Source organism: Epargyreus clarus, unplaced genomic scaffold (assembly GCF_041222505.1).
Source record: "Epargyreus clarus isolate Ecla_fem2 unplaced genomic scaffold, WU_Ecla_fem_2.2 ptg000016l, whole genome shotgun sequence".
Lineage (NCBI taxonomy): Eukaryota > Metazoa > Arthropoda > Insecta > Lepidoptera > Hesperiidae > Epargyreus > Epargyreus clarus.
In genome coordinates this window covers 5,827,046-5,850,059 of record NW_027332224.1, presented here as the reverse complement: position 1 = coordinate 5,850,059, position 23,014 = coordinate 5,827,046, and the positions used below count along the sequence as shown (strand labels likewise).

The 23,014-nt window shown below is 37.2% G+C and overlaps 1 protein-coding gene across 4 annotated transcripts in view; it reads left to right on the top strand.

Annotated features, from left to right (window-relative positions):
* The window catches only part of LOC140748600 (serine protease 33), a 51,184-nt gene that overhangs the window by 7,472 nt on the left and 20,698 nt on the right, over positions 1-23,014 (top strand). For 2 of the 4 annotated variants that reach the window (XM_073081437.1, XM_073081436.1), the window contains exon 2: positions 14,023-14,538. The exons of the other annotated variants lie outside the window; for them this stretch is intronic. In XM_073081437.1, coding sequence (XP_072937538.1) covers positions 14,023-14,538 — 516 coding nt within the window. The remainder of the gene's footprint in view (positions 1-14,022; positions 14,539-23,014) is intronic. 4 annotated transcript variants of the gene reach the window in all.

The window sequence follows — 23,014 nt, the reverse complement described above, 5'->3', positions numbered from 1 at the left end:
ACATTAATCGTGAGAAGAGAGAAAGATAAAGTTTCACTGATGTTACGACAAAAAGCAGATAGCGCCTGGGAATAAGCTATTGTTGCCCACGAAAGTGTTCGAGATAGGAGATGGGTAAAATTTATAAATTTTACCCGACTTAGGGTTATTTTTTTTTTATAATATTGGAGTAGCAGCCGAGCATGCAGTCCACCTGATGGTAAGTGGCTACTGCCGCTCATGGACATCAGTAATCAACCCCAGATAGGATTAGATATTACTACCTGAGGTCGGGCACAGATGCGCCGTTACCCCTGAGGACTAAGCTGGAACGCCTCGGAAAAGTCTGTCTCCCTTACCGCACCCTTCAAAACGAAACACAGCAGCGCCTAACACTGCTGTTATTAGGTAGAAATAGGTGCGGCGGTGGTGCACCCGAGTCGAACCACAGAGGGTTCTAGCACCTTCAAAATAATGATAAGTAATGATATTCGAGTCATCATCATCAACCCATTATTGTCCCACTGCTGGGCACGGGTCTCTCAGAATGAGAAGGTTTAGGCCATCGTCCACAGCGCTGGACAAGTGCGTATTGGTAGACTTCACATACCTTTGAGTTTTTTTAATCAATCTCCCGTGTATGCAGGTTTCTTCACGATGTTTTCCTTCATTTAAGGAAGTGATAATTAATTTCTGATACGCACATAATTTTGAAAAATCAAAGGAGCGTGCAGCAGATTTGCAGATTAGCAGATTTGAACCTCGGACCCCTCGATCGACAGGCCGAGTATTTTAACCACTAGGCTATCACAGCTGTTCGAATGTGTCGCTGTTTCGATATTCGAGTATGTCTAATTTAAACCCCTTCTACACTAGGATTCCCTGTATAGGAACCCTCCGTTTGCTTTCTTTTTATTTATTAAAATTATTGTCTCGTACTATACATTTAATAACAAGTATTTATTATGCTTATACAATTACGTGCTTTTGCTCGCGGCTTCGCTCGCGTTACAAAGTAATATTATTAACTAAGAAGAGTTATACAAACTTTTATTCCCTATTTTATCCCCTTGGGGGTAGAATTGATCAAAATCCTTTCTTACCGGATGCCTACGTCATAACATCTACCTGCATGCCAAATTTCAGCCCGATCCGTCCAGTGGTTTGGGTTGTGCGTTGAGAGATCACTACGTCAGTCAGTCACCTTTTAGTTATATTTAGATTTACTTTACATTTAATTATTTATTATACATTTAAGTAATATTCTCACAGCATCAATCTGAAGGCGTTCTAAGAGCGATCTTAACATTGATCTCGCAAGATCACAGCCTTCGCTATGCCAGTGACATTCTATTAGAGTTAGTGACACGACACGACGGTTTGCTAGGGTTGTACGCTTGTACAGTACCTTTAGTATGAGTTTTTACGTTTTTACAAATATGACTGTTTTGGTAATTGTTTACATATTGGCCCATACGATTTCCTAGTTCTGATACAATCCGCTAGGGGCGCTGATTGGAATTTATATGAGAAAATACGTAAACAAATACCAAAAAGGTCATATTTGTCTATATAAAGGTATTGTCTATATAAGGGTATAAAAAGAAAAAAATATGTTGGTGGTACGGAACCCTCCGTGTGCAAGTTCGACTTGCACTTGGCCAATTAATATTTATTTGCTTGTCTCAGCTTGTTCTTTATTTCCTACAATCTAAATATATATAACTCAAAGGTGACTGACTGACATAGTGATCTATCAACGCAGCCCAAACCACTGGACGGATCGGGCTGACATTTGGCATGCAGGTAGATGTTATGACGTAGGCATCCGCTAAGAAAGGATTTTGATCAATTCTACCCCCAAGGGGATAAAATAGTTGATGAAAATATTACTTCATAACGCGAGCGAAGCCGCGGGCAAAAGCTCGTTTCTTATATAGCATGTTTATATTTAGATGATAACCTTTAGTATGAGGCTTACGCTTGCATAAGAGTAGGAAGGTAATTAACACCGGAACTAAATGATTATGAGCGATGACCTCTTTGGTTTTGAATCGAAGATTGTAAGTATTTTTTTTTTATAATATAGGAGTAGCAGACGAGCATGTAGTCCACCTGATGGTAAGTCTACTGCCGATGGTAAGGCTACTGCCTCCCATGGACATTTGTAATCAACCCCCGTGGGGATTAGATATTCCTACCTGGGGTCAGCCACAGATGCGCCGCTACCCTTGAGGATTAAGCTGGAACGCCTCGGAAAAGTCTGTCTCCCTTACCACACCCTTCAAACCGGAACGCAGCAGCGCCTAACACTGCTGTTATTAGGTAGAAATAGGTGTGGTGGTGGTGCCGCCGGAGTCGAACCACAAAAGGTTCAACCACCTTCGATAACAGCATCAATCTGAAGGCGTTCTAAGATCGATCTTAACATTGATCTCGCAAGATCAAAGCCTTCGCTATGCCAGTAACATTCTATTAGAGTTAGCGACTACGACACGACGGTATGCTAGGGTTATACCGTATTGCAATTGACCAAGTGAGAATCGAACTCGAATATGGAGGGTTCCGTACTCCCAACTTTTCATATTTTTTTATTTTTAGTATTTATTTATTTATTTTATTTTCATATCACGGTTTAATAGATAAAGCGAAAATCGCTGAAAAATAGCGGTTTCTTTTAAGGCGACTCCTGTTAAGTCTATTTTGATTTTTTTTTTATTTTTGTTGTTTATTGTTATATCAGCCACCGTTGCACATACTATATAAAAATCAAGTTTCTATTTATTACGGTTCACGAGATAGTGATAGACGGACAGACAGCGAAGGCTTAGTAATAGGCTTCCCATTTTACCCTTTAGATACGGAACCCTAAAAATCTGTCACCCCCAAAGTCTATTTCTATTTACGACTAGCTGACCCGGCAAACTTTGTACCGCCTCAAAATCTTTTTATCAAATATGTCATATAAAATATAGCCTATGTTACTCGTGGATAATGTAGCTTTCGAATGGTGAAAGAATATTTAAAATCGGTCCAGTTGTTTTTGAGCTCATTCATTACAATCAAACAAACAAAGTTTTCCTCTTTATAATATTAGTATAGACTTCGATTTTATCTACCCAATATTTATTTACATGATAACCTTTTAAGAGGCTTTTACGCTTACATAAGGCTTTAGGAGGTCAATTAAGACCGGAACTAAGTTATTATGTGATGACCTCTTGTTTTGTTTTGAATTGAAGATTGATAGGAAAAAAACATATGAACTTACGCAAATTTATGATGCTCAATCAGCTGTTTTATTTCCGTAAGCGGTATAGCGCTTCCGGGTTCGATGCCTCGATAGGCATGGATGAAGAAGATTTTTGATTTTATTTTAAGTTTCTGTGATTTGATTAGATATAAAACAAAAATAATAATAATCATCCCCTAAGAACTAAATAAGGGAAGAAAGGTTGTATGAAAATTATGTTGAAAAATCAATATTATGTAAAAATGTTTTTTAGTTTTACAATGAATAGTAGCCACCATATATTTATTTCTCATTATTAGTATTTCTACCGCATCAAAACAAAACCCGAAGACGGCTACTCATAAAAAATATTCCGGTTTTAAACGACTTACGTAACTGCACTCGCAGTTAAATGAGAAAACAGTTAAAATGTAACCGAATTTTACATAAACGAGTTCAAGAGAACGCAACATAAGCAGTGGTCCGTTAATCCAGGGATCCGAGGTTCAAATCCCATGCAACTCTGATTTTTCAAAGTTATGTGCGTATTATAAATTAATTATATCTCTAACAGGGAAGGAAAAGTAATAAAACTTGCATACCTGAGAATTCTTATAAAATTCTCAAAGGTACGTGAAGTCTACCAATTCGCACTTGTCCAGCGCGGTGAACTATGGCCTAATCCTTTTCATTCTGAGAGGAGACCCGTACTCAACGGTTGGACAGTAATGGGTTGTTGATGACGATCATAATGGTAGAAATACGTATGACGGTGGTACCTTCCTAGACAAACCTTCGTTCTATGATCTTTATATACTTTTTCAAGACGTTCCAACTCAGTCCTCAGGGGTTGCAAATTTTGCAATCATCATCATCAACCCATTATTGTCCCATTACTGGGCACGGGTCTCCTCTCAGAGTGAGAAGGATTAGGTCATAGTCCACCGCGCTGGCCAAGTGCGTATTGGTAGACTTCACATACCTTTGACATTATTTTTTTTTATAAATTTTCAAGTATGCAGGTTTCCTCACGATGTTTTCCTTCACCGTTTTAGCAAGTGATAATAAATTTCAAACGCACATAGTTTCGAAAAATCTGAAGTGCGCGCCTCGGATTTGAACCTCGGACCCCTCAATCGAGAGGCCGAGTTTCCTAACCACTAGGCTATCACTGCCTTAAATTTTGCAACACCTATTGTTAAAACATTAGAAGGTAGATGGTAGAACCCTCTGTGGGTCGACTCCGACGGCACCAACGCCACCTATTTCTGTCCACAGTGTTAGGCGCTGCTGTGTTATGTTTTGAAGAGTATAATAAGGGAGACATACTTTTTCGAAGCATTCCAGCTTAGTCCTCAGGGATCTGCACATCTGTAACCCACTTAAAATAGGAATTTAATCCTATCAGTTTTTATGTGTCATTGTAAAAATCATGCATTATTTTTTGAAACTTCAAAAGAAGTGCCTATAACTAAACAGAGGTCAACTAAATTAACGAGCATCATGTTCCGGTGTAAACTGACCTATTGTGTAACTATTATGCAAACCATAATAATATTATGTCATAGTGGAAAATGTCAGCTAGTATTGTATAATGTGGAATATTAACTTGTGCGTAAAGGTTAACCCTTCACTAGCTGGGCTTAATTAACCAATTAATTCGTTAGTTTATTAACAAATTAACGAATTAATTGGTTAATAAAGCAATAATGATTATTATTATTTGTTTGGATTCACAAAAGAATGGTTTAGATTCACAATTAAGTCCGTGGGAAATGGTTTTTTTAATTAATTTTTAATTCGTAAGTAGTTATAGAATCGGAAACTATGCATTTGATCAAGTGATGATCTTTAGCAAAGTTGTTGTCCAAGAGCCCACGAGGGTTTGGGAGTTGGTATGACCAATTTTCGACAGATGGCACCACTGTCATTCCAATGCAGGTACAAATTTTCCGTTTTATGTATGTCATATTATTTCTATAAAATGCGGGCGAAGCCACGGGCACCACTAGTATGCATATATTTTTGATAAATCAAAGTTAAATCCCTGGGTTGGAACCTCGGACATTCCGATTGAGAAACCGGTTTTCTAACCAATAGACTATTAACCTATAAGCAATAAATGTTAACAATTCCATAAGCTGTGGAATTCCAATATATTTTTAAGCATACATTTTTGTGAGCATTTCTCACATAAAATAAATTTAATGCAAGTTTATCTATACGTACCATTATATCACGTGACGTTAAGTTGGGAAATTTTATACATTAATACATATTCAATTCTTTGAATATCAAGTTGCTTAGTGATACTGGAAGTGGCAATACAATTGTTATTTGCCGACTGCAGAGGGATCAGTTTTTGGAACGTCTCATTCTTTGGAACGCCCTGCAGCGTAAACGGCTTGACGCGTATTAACATAAGAGGAACTGTTTGATCTGGTGCCTACATCACGTTTCCTTCATCGCACCACTCGCTGAAGGATGAAGTTTCATCCACATCAACTTGACCCGTGGCGGTTCGGTTTGCACGGTCATTTTTGCCGCGTACGTGCAAAATGTGGAATGAACTTCCTCCTGAGGTATCCCCTCAGGACTATGACATGGGGCTCATCAAGAGGGGTGTAAAAAGAGCTCTCCTTCAAAGCCGGCAATGCATTGGCGACTCCTCTGGCGTTAAATGTCCATAGGCGACGGTGTCTGCTTTCCATCAGGTAGCCCGTCTGCCTTATCGTTAGGTTAAATATTAAAAAAATAAGATGTCCTTGGAGCCGTACATTGCATGTACACATACACACGATAAACATTACCCTCCGAGGTTGGATAAAAAGGATGTTCGTTATACCGTGAGCTCAAAAATTTTGTCAACAAAAAACAAAAGGTGGTAGAACCCTTTGTGGTTCGACTCCAGCGGCACCACCGCCACACCTATTTCTACCTAATAACAGCAGTGTTAAGCGCTGCTGTGTTCCGGTTTGAAGGGTGTGGTAAGGGAGATAGAATTTTCCGAGGCGTTCTAACTTAGTCCTCAGGAGAGCGGCGCATCTGTGGTCGACCTCAGGTAGGTATATCTAATCCTATCTGGGGTTGATTACAGATGTCCATGGGCGGCAGTAGCCACTTACCATCAGGTGGACTGCATGCTCGTCTGCTACTCTTATATTATTAAAAAAAAAAAAAAAAACATCTTCATTTAATTACAACCGAAAAAAATTCCTTACTTGCTATCGATTTAGAAAATCGATATTTTTGGACCTAATTTCTCCGATCGCCTACCCTTAGGGTTCGTACACAAAACTGCGATGCGACGTCGCATCGCAAAAATCTGAGAGCTCCCTCGACGCATCGCAAGAACTTGCGAATTGATTCGCATCGCACAGTGGTTGTTGTTGTTGGTCACCCTGAGAGACGCTACGCCGCACGATATCGCATCGCAGCAATTCGCATCGCAATTTTCTGCGTTGCGAATTCGCATCGCGTCGCATCGCAGTTTTGTGTTCGAGCCCTTATAGGTAGAACACTATGTGATCCAATTTTGGAGGCACTGCCATACCTATTGCTGGGAAATGACAGCAGCGTAAGAGCTGCTGTGTTCTGGTTTTAAGGGTATGGTAAGGCAGTTATTCCATGGCCGACCTCAGGTAGAAATCTAATCTTATCTGGGCTTGGTTATAGTAGTCTATGGGCCGCGGTAGCTTACCATTAGGTGAACTACATGCTCGTCTAATACTCCTATAAAAAACCTTAGTGATAACCCTAAAGCAACATACAAATTGAACATAAAAGAATTTTATCGTCCAATAATTTTGTTATGTAATTTCATGGTAAAATTTAAACGGCTCTACTCTATCTGTAGATATAAAGTTGCGCGTGAGCATAACTTGCATTCAACTTGTTAAGGCCTAGTGTGTACAATAATTTATATCTCTGTCTTATTTACTCAATTCATTGCAGACAAATTTTAAAGAGGGGTAAGGCCATGTCTTTTTTTAACACGCTTTTATTAGCTTGGGTTGTATGTATGTATGTATGTATGTATGTAACGGAATCTTTGAACCCGACTTCTATCCACTTTGAACGTTCAGTTTAATTCAAAATTTTGAAGAATTATCAAAAACCGATGACAATACACGATTTTAATAATTTTGTTCCATTGTCCTTATCAACATCCTCAGGATTAACGATTTCCGAGGCGAGATTGTTCAAGCGCTTTTCAAACCTTATAAATGGTGCACCCCACGCTTTTTCCACAATTATACTATTTACTGTTCCTTAATTGATTCTTAGATTGAAAATTATTTTCTACTTTTTAGTTGATTTTATCATAATAGCGTGTTATTTGAACTATAATTATTTTGTTCGACTTGGCGAAGCACTTACGTTCCTCCAGATAATAAACGACTTTTTAAGTGACAAATTTGACTAAAATATCGAAATTGACATCTTTATACACATCTTTAATCCTATTTCATATACATCAATTAATAATTTAGTTTTAATTTTGATATTTCTTTTAGTTATTTTATTTTAGGACTTTTAGGACTTATTATTGTGTGCCTATTTGTGGCGTGAAAATAGAGGAACGTTTGTAATCGATTAAGATATATTTTACCTCTTTTTATCACGTTTTTATTAGCTTGACCTGTATGTATGTATGTAACGGAATCTTTGAACTCGATTTTTACTAGCTTTGAACGGTCAGATTAATTTAAAGTTTTAAACACATATCAAGAACCGATGACAATACACGATTTTAATAATTGTGTCCCGTTCTCCTCATCAGGATCGTGAAGATTAAGGATTTTCCTTATTTGATTTTAGCATGGCTTTTTTTTTAAACTATAATTTATTACAATAAATAAGTTTTGATTAGATTTGATAACTATTAAGAATGGAGTGGCGCTTAACAACAGTGTTAAAAGCTGCTGTGTTCCGGTTTGGACTGTATGCTACGGATACTTATCCCAGGCGTCCCAACTTAGTCCTCAAGGGTAGCAACACATCTGTAGCTGTTCACAGGTAGCAAAGGTAGTAGTAAGATTAGAATCTTATCTGGGATTGATTACAGATCTCCCCAGGTGGCAGTGGTCAGTTCTGAAAAATCTTAAAAATACTACCTACTGACATCCTCTTAACAGATTTCACTAACGCGCGCAATCGTATGTGACAGAACGCACAAACAACGTCTATCTCTTTCACTCCTACGTAACACACACATGCCGTCCCCCTCACACACCGTGTCATTGACATCAATGCGCATGCACTAAATTAGATTTTCCAAACATTTAATTACTTGTAATTATAACTGTTATTATGTTGTTATGTTGTTATACATATGTTGTTATAATTTATTGTAAAACGCATTTAATTAATTACATTTTTATTACTTTTTGTAAATTACCTACGTTTTTAAGAAAAAATCAGTGTTATGGAGTTTTTTCGTGGCTACGGAATACTTTCTGAAGTTGTGATAAGTTTTGACGTTCAATTCTTCTTTAAAGGCTATATCTATATATACAAAATAGAGTGTTTGTCTGTATGTCCTTTATAGAATCGTAAACTATGCACTTGATCATGTGATGATCTTTAGCAAAGTTGTATATGAGCCTTTTTTATATATAATATAAGAGTAGCAGACGAGCATGCAGTCCACCTGATGGTAAGTGGCTACTGCCGCCCATGGACATCTGTAATCAACCCCAGATAGGATTAGATATTCCTACCTAAGGTCCGCCATAGATGCGCCGCCACCCCTAAGGACAAAGCTGGAACGCCTCGGAAGAGTCTGTCTCCCTTACCACACCCTTCAAAACGAAACACAGCAACGCCTAACACTGCTGTTATTAGGTAGAAATAGTTGTGGCGGTGGTGCCGCCGGAGTCGAACCACAAAGGGTTCTACTACCTTTAAAACTTGTGCCTGTGGATACAAATGACACACACCCAGAAAAGAAATCTAAATTCATCAGTCAGATATCATCAGTCTGGTCGGGGATTGAACCCGGAACCCGCTTCAGACCGGTATGATAACCGCTGCGCTCAGGGCTGGATTTAGAGGTCTAGAGGCCTTGGCAACAAAGGAGTGGAGGCCCCCTGGCCGTTGGCTGGAGTTTTTCAATAAATATTTTATTGTCAAACGCAGGTAGATTCTTCTAGTATTCACGTTTGTACAAAGTACTGTAGATAAAGGTAAAATAGCGAAAAAATATCAAAGGAAAAGATATATATATATTTTTAGTAATGTTTACTAGTCGGAATTAAAAAAAAACCTACGTCTCTATTGTGGGGGCCCCTCTTTTGTGGAGGCCCCGGGGCTGCCGTCCCGGTTGCCCTCCCTTAAATCCGGCCCTGGCTGCGCTGCGATAAGCTCTAAAAGTCAAAAATTTTGTAACACGTAGTACTGTAGCGAATAAATTAAGCCTATGGGCATTACCTTTGTAGGCCATTGACCATATACCATTTCCTACTTCAAATCTCTCACCTACTTACACAACAATTTCAATAACGGAAACAATAAAGATAATTGATTACAAATTTTATAACCTTATAAATGTGGGTAAGCGTTTAACACAGCAGTTAAAATAACTGGTTAATTTATCTTGTTTTTTAGAATAGAAGCTCTGATTGGTATGTTACGTTGCGAGTTCAGGGTACAAATCCCAGGCACCTTTGTTCTTTTTTTTAGAACAATAAGATAATGTTTATTTACAACAGAAAAGATAAATAATTAAAGTACTTAAACATAATCTACAATTTTAAATTAAAAAATAAAAAACACAAAATTAAACTTATAAAATAAAAACGTCGTCCTAAACCCTTTCTTGTGGCATAGTGCCCAAAACACTGGCAGCGTTACCTCGCTGTATAGCGAGGCTAATTTTTTGTGCGAAATAGCCAGCCCTCCCTCTAGTCACCCGATGCGACGATAAATCTGTGGGACATGTCTTTCACATTTTTTTTAATATCAGCTGACCACGGCCTTTGTTTTTGTTATGTTAAGAAAACATCTCGAAACTTACGTGCCTGTAAGTCCTATAAATACCTTTTTTGCTATAAAAATCTTTGTGAAATGTACTAATACTTAACTGACATTGAAAACAATAGCCTAAAATTGAATTCAGAGATAATAGGTATCTAATAATGCTAGCTAATCAGTGGGACAATAGAATAGAATTCAATAAAATTAACATATACAATTGAAGTTAAGAAGTAAATAATTTTGGGCTAGAATCATTCATCAGCGTCATCATAGGCACATCTATTTCTAACTCTTGGCAGCTGTGAAATCCTATTTTCCAGTTTGAAGTGGAAGGGAAGGGAAGTGGAAGTAAGACATGTACTGAAGGTGGTAGAACCTTTTGTGGTTCGACTCCGGCGGCACCACCGCCACACCTATAACAATAACAAACACAATAACAATAACAGCAGTGTTAGGCGCTGCTGTGTTCCGGTTTAAAGGGTGTGGTAAGGGAGACAGACTTTTTCGAGGCATTCCAGCTTAGTCCTCAGGGGTGGCGGCGCATCTGTGGTCGACTTCAGGTAGGAATATCCAATCCTATCTGAGGTTGATTACAGATGTCCATGGCCGGCAGTAGCCATTTACCATCAGGTGGACTGCATGCTCGTTTGCTACTCCTATATTATAAAAAAAAATATGGCGACTTTCTAGTGTAAACGTAATGCCACTGAAGGACCTTTCTTCCCCAAGTGTTAAGCTGTGAAGTAAAGTATACTCCAGTCCCCCAATTATAGGACCCCAACATAACAGGGAAACCTAGAAGAGACAGGCAATCAAATTTACATTCAAGCATTTCAATTCCAACATTAGAAAGTCGCAAATAATTATTATAACATCTAGCTACTAGCGGTAAACAGTGACAATACAACGATACGGTTTCGTACAATACAAAACTATGTAATTGTGTAATATTACGCGACTCTACCGTAACGTGAAAGTGTGGTACGGTGCGCAAAAACATACGTTTCAATGTAACTTTCGATGTTCCAATTTATTCTTGTCCATAGCGAAACCTTGTGAAGTGGTAGTTGTATTGACATTCAAAAAGACACTGTATAGAACCTATTTTGAATTTAAAAAAAAAATAGAATTATGTACTAAACCAACGTTTAGAATTTGAATTATTTTTTACTTTTTAGTGACATAGAAGTCGGTTGTATGTTTTTGTTATTTTTTTTCCTTGCTGTATAAGTGATAGACAATTTAGTTTTTTTATTATTAGTACCTTATTATAAAAGGCACTTTTATTTCATTAATGCCGTTTGTTCATTGTTGTTTATTACTTATAGGCAAATTCATTTTATTAATGTCCCATGTTTCTTGTTATAAAATTTAGAAGCATTTTTCTTTCATTGTCCCCTCTGTAAAATGAATAAAGTTTTAGATTGCGCTTGTTAAATTTTATTTCGCTCTCATTTGAAAATATACCACTATTTTGAAATATACCAACTCACCCGCGTACCGACGACCCGCGTGGCGGAGCAGTCACCATACCGCTCTGACGCGCAGAGGGTCCCGGGTTCGATCCCCGGCCAGACAGATATCTAAATGATTAATTTAGATTTCTGTTTCTGGGTCAGGGTGTTTGTGTATTTGTCTCTGTATATGTCCATAGCACCCACGAAACAGGGGGCACCCACGAATCCTACTGTGGGGCTATGAGTGTAGGTTTTGATTTTTTTTTTAATTCAGAAACCATAGTGGGCTCATGCACAACAACTTTGCTGAAGATCATCATGATCAAATGCATAGTTTAAGATTCTACAAATGACATACAGACAAACATTTATTTTTATTTATTATATAATTAATAAAGAGTAAAGACGCTGAAATTCTCAAGTTGCAGAGATATGCAGATCTTATTAAAGGCTACATAATTCTGCCATTTGGTGTTGAAACATTGGAGCCGTGGGATTCCAATGCTAGATTATTTTTTAAGCATCTGTCCAAACGGTTGATAGAGTCAACGAATGACCAGAGAGCTGGCACATACCTCGGACAGCGAATTAGGGACTATCCAACGAGGGAATGTTGCCAGCATTCTGGGAACTCATCCCAGGGACAGCAATTTAGATGTAGCTTTTTATATTTAATTTAAAATAAAGTTATATTATTTCATTATTTTTTTATATTACTTTAATTTATTATAGTTAAAACATTTCAGTGTGTAAATGTCAAAAATAAAAATATATACGTTAATAAAGAGTTAGTTTTATAAAAAACCCAACTTTTTTGCCGACTCTACTGTCCACTTATCACTCGATAATAACCAGTTGGTTACACAATTCGTTTAACGGTAGGCGTTATCGGTAATTGGGATGTCTACCGTTACTTATTAATATTTAACTTTTCCGGTTCTCTTGTACTCTACATCAAGGTAGAGCTTCGTGGTTCGAAGAGGTTCAAATTCCAACTTTGTCGTCTCTACATTAAAAATAACTCTACATTAAAGAATATACTAATATTATAAAGAGGAAACCTTTGTTTGTTTGATTGATTGTAATGAATAGGCTCAAAAACTACTGGACCGATTTTAAAAATTCTTTCACCATTTGAAAGCTACATCCACGAGTAACATAGGCTATATTTTATATGAAATATATTTGATAAATAGATTTTGAGGGGGTACAAAGTTTGCCAGGTGAGCTAGTATTATATAAACTGTGTGATTGTATGACAGCAGTAGAGTTACTGTGTTAGGAACTTGATGGCCAGAACTAGAGCTAATTAAACCAGAGTATTAAAATAGTTGAAACCATAGCGGCCACTTAAAGGCAAATCCTATTTATTACATTATGTAAGTGCAACAATTTGATATTTTTCTTACATCCGTTAGTAATTATTACTAAAAAAATCTAATTTCGACCGTATGTGGGCAATAAATTAGGATTGATTATTATTAACGGGTTTTTATACATATGCTGAAGACTACCAAGTTTGATAAACTAAATGCCACAAACATTTTAGGTGGTAGAACCCTTTGTGGTTCAACTCCGGCGGCACCACCGCCACACTTATTTCTACCTAATAACAGCAGTGTTAAGCGCTGCTGTGTTCCGGTTTGAAGGGTGTGGTAAAGGAGACAGACTTTTCCGAGGCGTTCCAGCTTAGTCCTCAGGGGTAGCAGCATATCTGTGGCCTACCTCAGGTAGGAATATCTAATCCTATCTGGGGTTGATTACAGATGTCCATGGGCGGCAGTAGCCACTTACCATCAGGTGGACTGCATGCTCGTCTGCTACTCTTATATTATAAAAAAGAAACTTACTATCGCTGCTACAAAGGATAGTTTATCAGACGTGACCTTCTATAATTTATTTTGATGTGAAACATCTATAGCCGCACGTAAAACCGATTTCTGGCGTGGCGACGCATGCCTACGATGCATACGATGGTATATATATGCAGTAGTGTATACGGTGTGGCGACGCGTCGCCATGCGCAATCGAATTCAATAAATAGTCATCGTTATCTGGAAAAAAATCGTAATATTTTATTTTATCATTATGACATATTTAGTTCCTATCACAATATGTTCTTTTCTGCATATTACTTTTACAAAATAATGTCGATGTTTCACATCTGCCAGGCGTCCCGTGACGGCAATTTTTTTTTTTCTTACTATTTTAATATTTTTACATGTGTACATAAACGATCCGATCATAAACTGTATATATTTAACAACTATCATCACTCATTAACCTCATTTACATAAACCCATTAATATATCTAATAAAACCAATTAACCCATCCATAAACCAATTAATTAATTAAACCCATTATTTTTTAAACAGATGCCAACGATCCACATCGAGCTCTTTACAAGAAAAGAAGAAAAATATCACCGAAGTTGCTAAAACCGATGTTTATTCAAACAAACACAGTGTTGCCATACATAAAACGATTCGACGATACGAACACGACAGTGTTGCCAGCGTTCAAGCCGATTTCAGACGCGCAAATGACTAGAATCAGCGAGATTTTAAAAGAAATAAGTACAAATACAGATACGAAAGTGCCAGATGTGAGTACAAAGAAACGGAAAGGCAAACTATTACATATAGATAATGAATTAGATAAAATCGAAGATGTAAAAGATAGACACAGCGAGGAATTCTGTGCCCAAAGTGGCACGTGTGAGTTCTTCTTCTATTGCTGGATGGTTGGAGGCCTTCTCGAAGGTTCTTGTGGAGGCCTCCTCAAAGGATGTTGCCACAGAGTAGCCAAAGCCGGGATTCTCGGAGTGCAAGACTCGAACAGTATTGAATATACGAATGAACTGAACTATGGCCCTGTTATAAATGACGACAGTAAGTGGATTTGAAAGATTTAACCGTTGTGTAACATTGGAAAGGAAGCCTTAATCACCTGTTAAACGATTTGTTTGTTTTGGTAGGCTCTTTTATCAGAGATTTAAGATAGTTAATATAAAAATATAGTGATTTTATGGTGTTATTTTTTTGTTTTGTAAGTTTTTGGTATTTTTTCCATTACAATCAAATTAATGAAGAAGTCAATAATGACACAATTTCGTTGTTTTTTCAACTTATGGTTATTTTTTAATTATTTCAAATCGGCGTTTCTTTAAAAATATTTAATTTTATATCATGAAGGATACCGAATTCTAAAGATCATTCATTTTTTTTAATAATTTCAATTTTAATATTTAAAAATGTCAACTTTTGGTTAGTTTTGTTACTCGTAATATATTATTTTCCATTCAAGCCATTAATGCGTCGAAATTTATGAAGCTTTTTCTACAAAATATAGCCTTTTAATTAGTTTTTCGTAGCCAAATTTAAATTAACTTATTTATCTATTTATAAATTACTAGCTGACCCGGCAAACTTTGAACCGCCTTAAAATCTATTTATCAAATATATATCATATAAAATATAGGATATGTTACTCGTGGATAATGTATCTTTCGAATGGTGAAAGAATTTTTAAAAACAGTCCAGTAGTTTTGGAGCCTATTCATTACAACCAAACAAACAAAGTTTTCCTCTTTATAATATTAGTATAGATTCCTTTCCATTCGTTACACCACGGTGTGTAAGGCAGTAACATCGGCAACTAACAGAGCTCATGTGATCGTGCGGCAAGACATAGGTAGAATGTTCTAGAAAGATCTAGAAGTTTGTAGAAATTCCAGGTTTATCCAGTGACGTCATCAGGTATAACTGTATATAGCCATTGTAATTATGTATCTATATTTTATCTCTTTCTCGCTCTATTCTAACTATGTCTTGCTTCCTCACAATCTATTTTATTTATGGTTCATTTTTATTTGTATTTATATTTTTATTTTATTATACTAACTTTACTAAAACTTTTTTATAAAAAGGCGCATACTGTATATAACTCGTGAGTTCTGAAGGAACAAACAACTGATGTTAAGATTTTTTTAAAATATTATAGGTTTAGCAGACAGCATGCAGTCCACCTGATGGTAATAAATATATACAAATATTAAAATATATACAGTGTGCGTCTTTTTAACATATATTTTTGGTTTAAATGCAGGTAAGTAATATACTATTTTTATTTATCTTCTATTATTTTTATACAATATACATACAAATTTATGTGTACATGGTTACTGTTAATTTGTGTACATAATGTTATATATAGCGTTGTTTCCAGTTTTCATTATATGACGATATTATCATTTGCAGCAAGTAAATAGAATTTATGATATTACTAGTTTCTGCCCGCGGCTTCGCCCGCGTTCTAAATAAAATAATATGACATACTAACATACATAAAACTGAAAATTCGTACTTTCATTGGAATGACAGTGGCGCCATCTGGCGAAAATTGGTCGTACCAACTCTGAAACCTTCGTGGGCTCATGGACAACAACTTTGCTAACGATCATCACTTGATCAAAAGCATAGTTTACGATTCAATTCATACTAATATCGATTAAAATAATCGATTTTTTGTCCAAAAGATCGATTCTCCGATTAATCTATCTTAGATCACCATCCCTAGTTCCCGTGGGATTTCCGGGATAAAAACTATCCTATGTCCTTTCTCGGGTCTCAGACTATCTTTGTACAAAATTTCATTCAAATCGGTTTAGTGGTTTAGGCGTGAAGAAGAGACAACCAGACAGACAGACAGACAGACAGAGTTATCTTCAGATTTATAATATAAGTAAGGAAAATAAGTTAAATATAACACTACGTATTATATACATTGAAAATAATCAGATACAAGTAGAGGTTTCAACCCCAGGATCCTGGAATCCCGGTCCTGACTGAATTGGACAAATCCAGGAATTTACGGGAATAAAAAAAAATAGTTTAAGCGGCATATTTCTGCCTAACAAAAGCAGCGCTTAACAATGCTGTTATTAGGTTATTTGTAGGTGGTAGAAACATTTGTGGTTCGACTCCGGCGGCACCACCGCCACACCTATTTCTGCCTTATAACAACACCGTTAAGGGCTGCTGTGTTCTGGTTTGAAGGATGTGGTAAGGAAGACATACTTTTACGAGGCGTTCCAGCTTAGTCCTCGGGGGTAGCGGCGCATCTGTGGCCGACCTCAGGTAGGAATATCTAATCCTATCTGGCATTGATTACAGATGTCCATGGGCGGCAGTAAACACTTACCATCAGGTGGACTGCATGCTCGTCTGCTACTCCTATATTATAAAAAAAAATGGTAGAAATAGGTTTGGCGGTGATACCTCCCCGGTCAAACAATATCGATATCTTAAAATATTGATATATCGTTCTAAATACTGATATATCTTTCAAGATATTTCAATATTTTTAGGTCTAAATAACCCAATTTCAAAATATTTGCATACCATCTCCTCTTAAACAAAGGTCCCAATTGAAGTACGCATGTGTGCGTGTGAGTGAAAGCTGTTACGCAACAGTCGAGTACCTCGTTTTCAATGTGTTGTTCGTTGTAACTTAAGTAAGAGCAAAATGGACTCCTAATACTGAAATGCAGTCCAGTATTATACGTCTATTTAACTACTATGTTACTACACATACGTCTGAACTTTGAAGGTGGTAGAATCCTTTGGTTAGACTCTGGCGGCTCCACCGCCACACCTATGTCTGTATTTTTATTTTATAATGTAAGTGGAGCAGACGAGCATGCAGTCCACCTGATGGTAAGTGGCTACTGCCGCCCATGGACATCTGTAATAACCCCAGATAGGATTAGATATTCCTACCTGAGGTCGGCCACAGATGCGCCGCTACCCCTGAGGACTAAGCTGGAACGCCTCAGAAAAGGCGTCTCCCTTACCACACCCTTCAAACCGGAACACAGCAGCGCCTAACACTGCTGTTATTAGGTAGAAATAGGTGTGGCGGTGGTACCGCCGCAGTCGAACCACAAAGGGTTCACTTCTACCACCTTTTGTTATAACAGCAGTGTAGCGCTGCTGTATTCTGGTTTGAAGTGTGGTAAGGGAGACATACTTTTCCGAGATTTCCAACTTATTCCTTAGGGATGGCGACGTGTAGGTTAGCTATCTGAAACAAGAACCTTATACCGGATTGATTATACTTAGTCCATGAGCAGCAGTAGCCACCATCAGGTGGACTGCATGCTTCTGACCTACTCCTATTATAATATAAGCAGCTTTGGACGAATAATAATTAATTTAAATCATCATCAACCCATTACTGTCCCACTGCTGGGCACGGGTCTCCTATCAGAGTCAGGCCATTAGATCAGGCCATAGTCCACCGCGCTGGTCAAGTAATTGGTAGACTTCACATACCTTCGACATTTTTTTTTATAAATCTCTCAGGTATGCAGGTTTCCTCACGATGTTTTCCTTCACCGTTTAGCAAGTGATAATTAATTTCTAATACGCTCATAACTTTGAAAAATCAGAGGTGCGGGATTTGAACCTCGGACCCCTCGATCGCGAGGCTTTCTTAACCACTAGGCTATCACTGCCTTCAATTTAAATAAATTAGTGCACACGACTAGGTTTTTATGATTCAAGCAAGACTTTATGGTTATGGCAACATTATGCCCATAATTAATACGGTTAAGTGTTGTCATTAAGGTAGAATTGCCAATAAAATTGCAGAGTGAAAACGCTGCTAAACGTTTTGAATGGAATCGTTACAAATACGCCTACGATTTTTAACCAATATGTTTGTTTTGTTTAACATTATTTATTTAACCACTTTTAACGAACGGTTATTTTAATAAATTTTACCAAATTTTTTCCTAATATCAAATACATGAAATGAAATGATATGAAATATATTTACTTTTGTATAGGCCAACGACGGCACTTTTTTTCTTAAACTACTACCGGATCGGAACGCAACCTCAACTGAGAAAATCCAGTAAGAAACTCAGTGGGTTTGTCTTCTTTTTCATAATAGTTATTAAAAATAATATGTTTTGATTGTTTTATTAATTTATGTATTTAAATTTCTTATCTTATATATAAAATTCTCGTGTCACAATGTTAGTTACCCTACTCCTCCAAAGCGGCTTTACCGATTTTCACCAAATTTTATATGCATACTCAGTAGGTCTGAGAATCGGCTACTATCTATTTTTCATAGCCCTAAGTGATAAGGGTTGTTCACCCATAACATTTAAATATGGGTCAGCTAGTAATGTATTATTATTGTAGTATGTTCTCTTTTGATTTCACCACTTGTTAAGTAAATTAATAATTTTAGGCGATGCTATGGTTAATATTAAAAATCGGTGATTGAAACTCGCCCTCTCAGTCGAGGCCGAGGTTCGAATCCAGGCACGGACTTTTTGTCTTCTTAAAATTATTTGCGGAAAAATACGCAATATTTACCACGACCTCCTCTCTTCACATGAGATTGGGTCATACCTCATTTCTCCGCTTTTAAATGTCTCGCGTAGTATGCCCCAAAACTAAAAATTTTGTAACCCGACCGCATCAATGTCAAAATCAATTTCAAAATTTTACCAAACAATTCCACATCAGAATAGTGCACATTTGCATAACGTCCTTTCTTATGACATTGTCATTATCGTTATGCCATAATAGCCTTTATTGTGTGGTAATAACACCTATAATCCTCTCAAACCGCTTATGGATTTTCCAAATCTGTTGGCAAGAACCGCATTATGCAAGAGCTAACGGAACTCGATGATTCATGTGGTTTTAATGGATATGGTATTGCACTGATCTCAATTTTGAATCCGGGTTTGCTAATAGTTATCGCTCTATGTAAATACCTTATCCAATGTTATGCATTCATTACCTCTCAGTTTTGAAGGTGGTAGAATCTTTTGTGGTTCGACTCCGGCGGCACTACCGCCACACCTATTTCTGTTATAACAGCAGTGTTAAGCCCTGTTGTGTTCTGGTTTGAAGTGTGGTAAGGGAGACATACTTTTCGGAGACGTTCTAGTTTAGCTTCAGGGGTAGCGGCGCATCTGTGGCCGGCGTCAGGTAGAATATAATCTCATTTGGGGTTGATTACAGATGTCCAAGGACAGCAGTATATGAGTGGTAGACGGGAGTGCCAGTCCGGTACACTCGTCTACCACTCATATATTAAAAAAAATTACATTTAAAATGTTATCTACACTAATATTATAAAGAGGAAAACTTTGTATGTTTGTTTGGTTGTAATGAATAGGCTCAAAAACTACTGGACCTATTTTGAAAATTCTTTCACCATTCGAAAGCTACATTATCCACGAGTAACATAGGCTATATTTTATATGAAATATATTTGATAAATAGATTTTGAGGCGGTACAAAGTTTGCCGGGTCAGCTAGTGGCTTATATGTAAGCGTTTAAAGTATTTTCTTAACCATAGAGTTGTGAATGTAGAAAGCGTCATCATTATCATTATTAGGCGAATGACACGTCTTATTTGTTTAAGACAGTAATGCATTGTGTCCTAAACCAATCTGTATTAAAACAGCATATACTTATAACGTACGACTTTGCTAAAGATCATCACTTGATCAAATGGAAAGTTTATGATTCAATCCTTACTAATATCGATTAAAATAATCGATTTTTTTGGTCCAAAAGGTCGATTATCTGATTAATCGGTCTTAGATCGCCATCCGTAGTTCCCGTGGGATTTCCGGGATAAAAACTATCCTATGTCCTTTCTCGGGTCTCAGACTATAATACAGTGATAACCTAATGGTTAAGAATCTCGGCCTCTTGATTGAGGGGTCCGAGGTTCAAATCCTAGACGCACCTCTGATTTTTCAAAGTTATGTGCGTATTAGAAATTAATTTTCACTTGCTTAAACGTGAAGGAAAACTTCGTGAGGAAACCTGCATACCTGAGAAACCTAAAAATAAAGTTTTCAAAGATATGTATAGTCCGCCAATACGTACTTCGCCAGCGCGGTGAACTATAGCCTAATCCTTCTCACTCTGAGAGTGCCCGTGCCCTTCAGTGGGACAGAAATAGGTTGATGATGATGAAGCGTTAAGTATTTTCCTTCACCATAAAGCTATGGTTATAGAAAGCGTCATCATTATCATTATTAGTTACACGAATGATACATCTGACGTCCATTCACGTCATTCGTATGATGTCCATGAATTGCACGCATACTAAACAGTACCCTTAGTCTGAATCTTTACGTTTTTACAATAATGACAGTTTTTGTATTTGTTTACGTATTTCCCATACATTTGCAATCAGTTCTGATACAATCTGCTAGGGGCGTTGATTGGACATGTATGGGCAAATACAAAAAAAAAACAGTCATATTTGTAAAAACGTTAAAACTCGTACTAAGGGTACTGATGTCCATTCACGTCATTCGTATGTCCACGAATTGCATGCATACTAAACAGATCGGCGTGTAAAATTCGATGGAGCAATGAATGTCAATGTCACATGTAACTTAAACTCACTTTCCATACATTAGTTACGAGTGATATTTGTAACGCATCGTTATTAAGCTTGGTATACCATAACGTCATTCGATACCATATTGTCACATTTGCCATCGTGTCATACCATATCGACACGGTAGGCATAACCAACACAACAAAACACAAATCGATATCTAAACTACTGATTTATATCTTACGAGCTTTTACCCGCGGCTTTGCTCGCGTTACGAAGTAATATTTTCATCCCCTATTTTATCCTCTTGGGGGTAGAATTGATCAAAATCCTTTCTTAGCGGATGCCTACGTCATAACATCTACCTGCATGCCAAATTTCAGCCCGATCCGTCCAGTGGTTTGGGCTGTGCGTTGATAGATCACTATGTCAGTCAGTCACCTTTGAGTTATATATATGTAGATAACAGCAGTGTTAAGCGCCGCTATATTCTCATCATTAATCTCCCAGGTTTGCAGGTTTCCTTCTCCGTTTAAACAAGTGATAATTAATTTCTTATATGCTCATTAATTTAAAAAATCAGAGGTGCTTGCCTGGGATTTGAACCTTGAACCCCTTCATCGAGAGGCCGGGCTTCTTAACCACTAGGCTATCACTGTTTTTTTTTTAGTAGCGGAGCATCTGTGACTGACCTTAGGTAGGAATATCTAATCCTATCTGGGGTTGAATACAGATGTCCATGGGCGGCAATAGCCACTTACCATCAGGTAGACTGCATGCTCGTCTGCTACTCCTATATTATAAAAAAAAATGTCCATGGCAGTACCACTCATGTGGACTGCATGCTCGTTTTTCTTTTTACGATTTTTTTAAGTAGTCTTCATAATATGAACATAATTTATTGTAATATTGCCAAAAATTAGTTGACATAGTACTACTAAAACTTTAATAATTATCATCATAAATAATTTGCCATAATATCATCGACAATAATATCAAAGACTAGTTGACCCGGCAAACTTTGTACCGCCTCAAAATCTTTTCATCAAATATATTTCATATAAAATATAGCCTATGTTACTCGTGGATAATGTAGCTTTCCAATGGTGAAAGAATTTTTAAAATCGGTCCAGTAGTTTTTGAGCCTATTCATTACAATCAAACAAACAAACAAAGTTTTCCTCTTTATAATATTAGTATAGATTAATTGTCATAACATTACGACTAATAAACTGCCTGTAATATTTCCAAAACTAGTTGCCATAATATTTGACAAAAAAGAATATCCTATAATATTGTCAATGGCTATCTACAGTTATGAAAATCTTGCCAATATAATATCGAATGTCTATCATATTGTCGAAAAGTAATTGCCATAATTTTGTCAAAACAAATCCATCATATTGTCAGTAACTATTGTATGTAGGCATATTGTAGGCAATATACCCGAGCAATGTTAGGTCGGCAATATTGCCTTAACACTACGAAGGCCACGAAGCGTAAGAGTGAAAGGCGATCGGAAGGCCTGGCGGAAACCACGCGCCAACGAGCGATTATGGCAGCGGTTATGTGGTACAAGGCACGAAAGACGCAACCGCAATAAGAAATTTTGATGTAAATAAGAAATGTAATGAAATAAGAAATTCAGGGGAAATTTGGTTACATTAGACAATTTGAAGATGGTAGAACCCTTTGTGGTTCGCCTCTGGCGGCACCATCGCCACACCTATTTCTACCTAATAACAGCAGTATTAGGCGCTGGTGTGTTCCGGTTTGAAGGGTGTGGTAAGGGAGAAAGCCTTTACGAGGCGTTCCAGCTTAGTCTTCAGTGGTAGCAGCGCATCTGTGGCCGACCTCAGGTGGGAATATCTAATTATCTGGGGTTGATTACAGATGTCCATGGGCGGCAGTAGCCACTTACCATCAGGTGGACTGTATGCTCGTCTGCTACTCCTATATTATAAAAAAAGACAAAT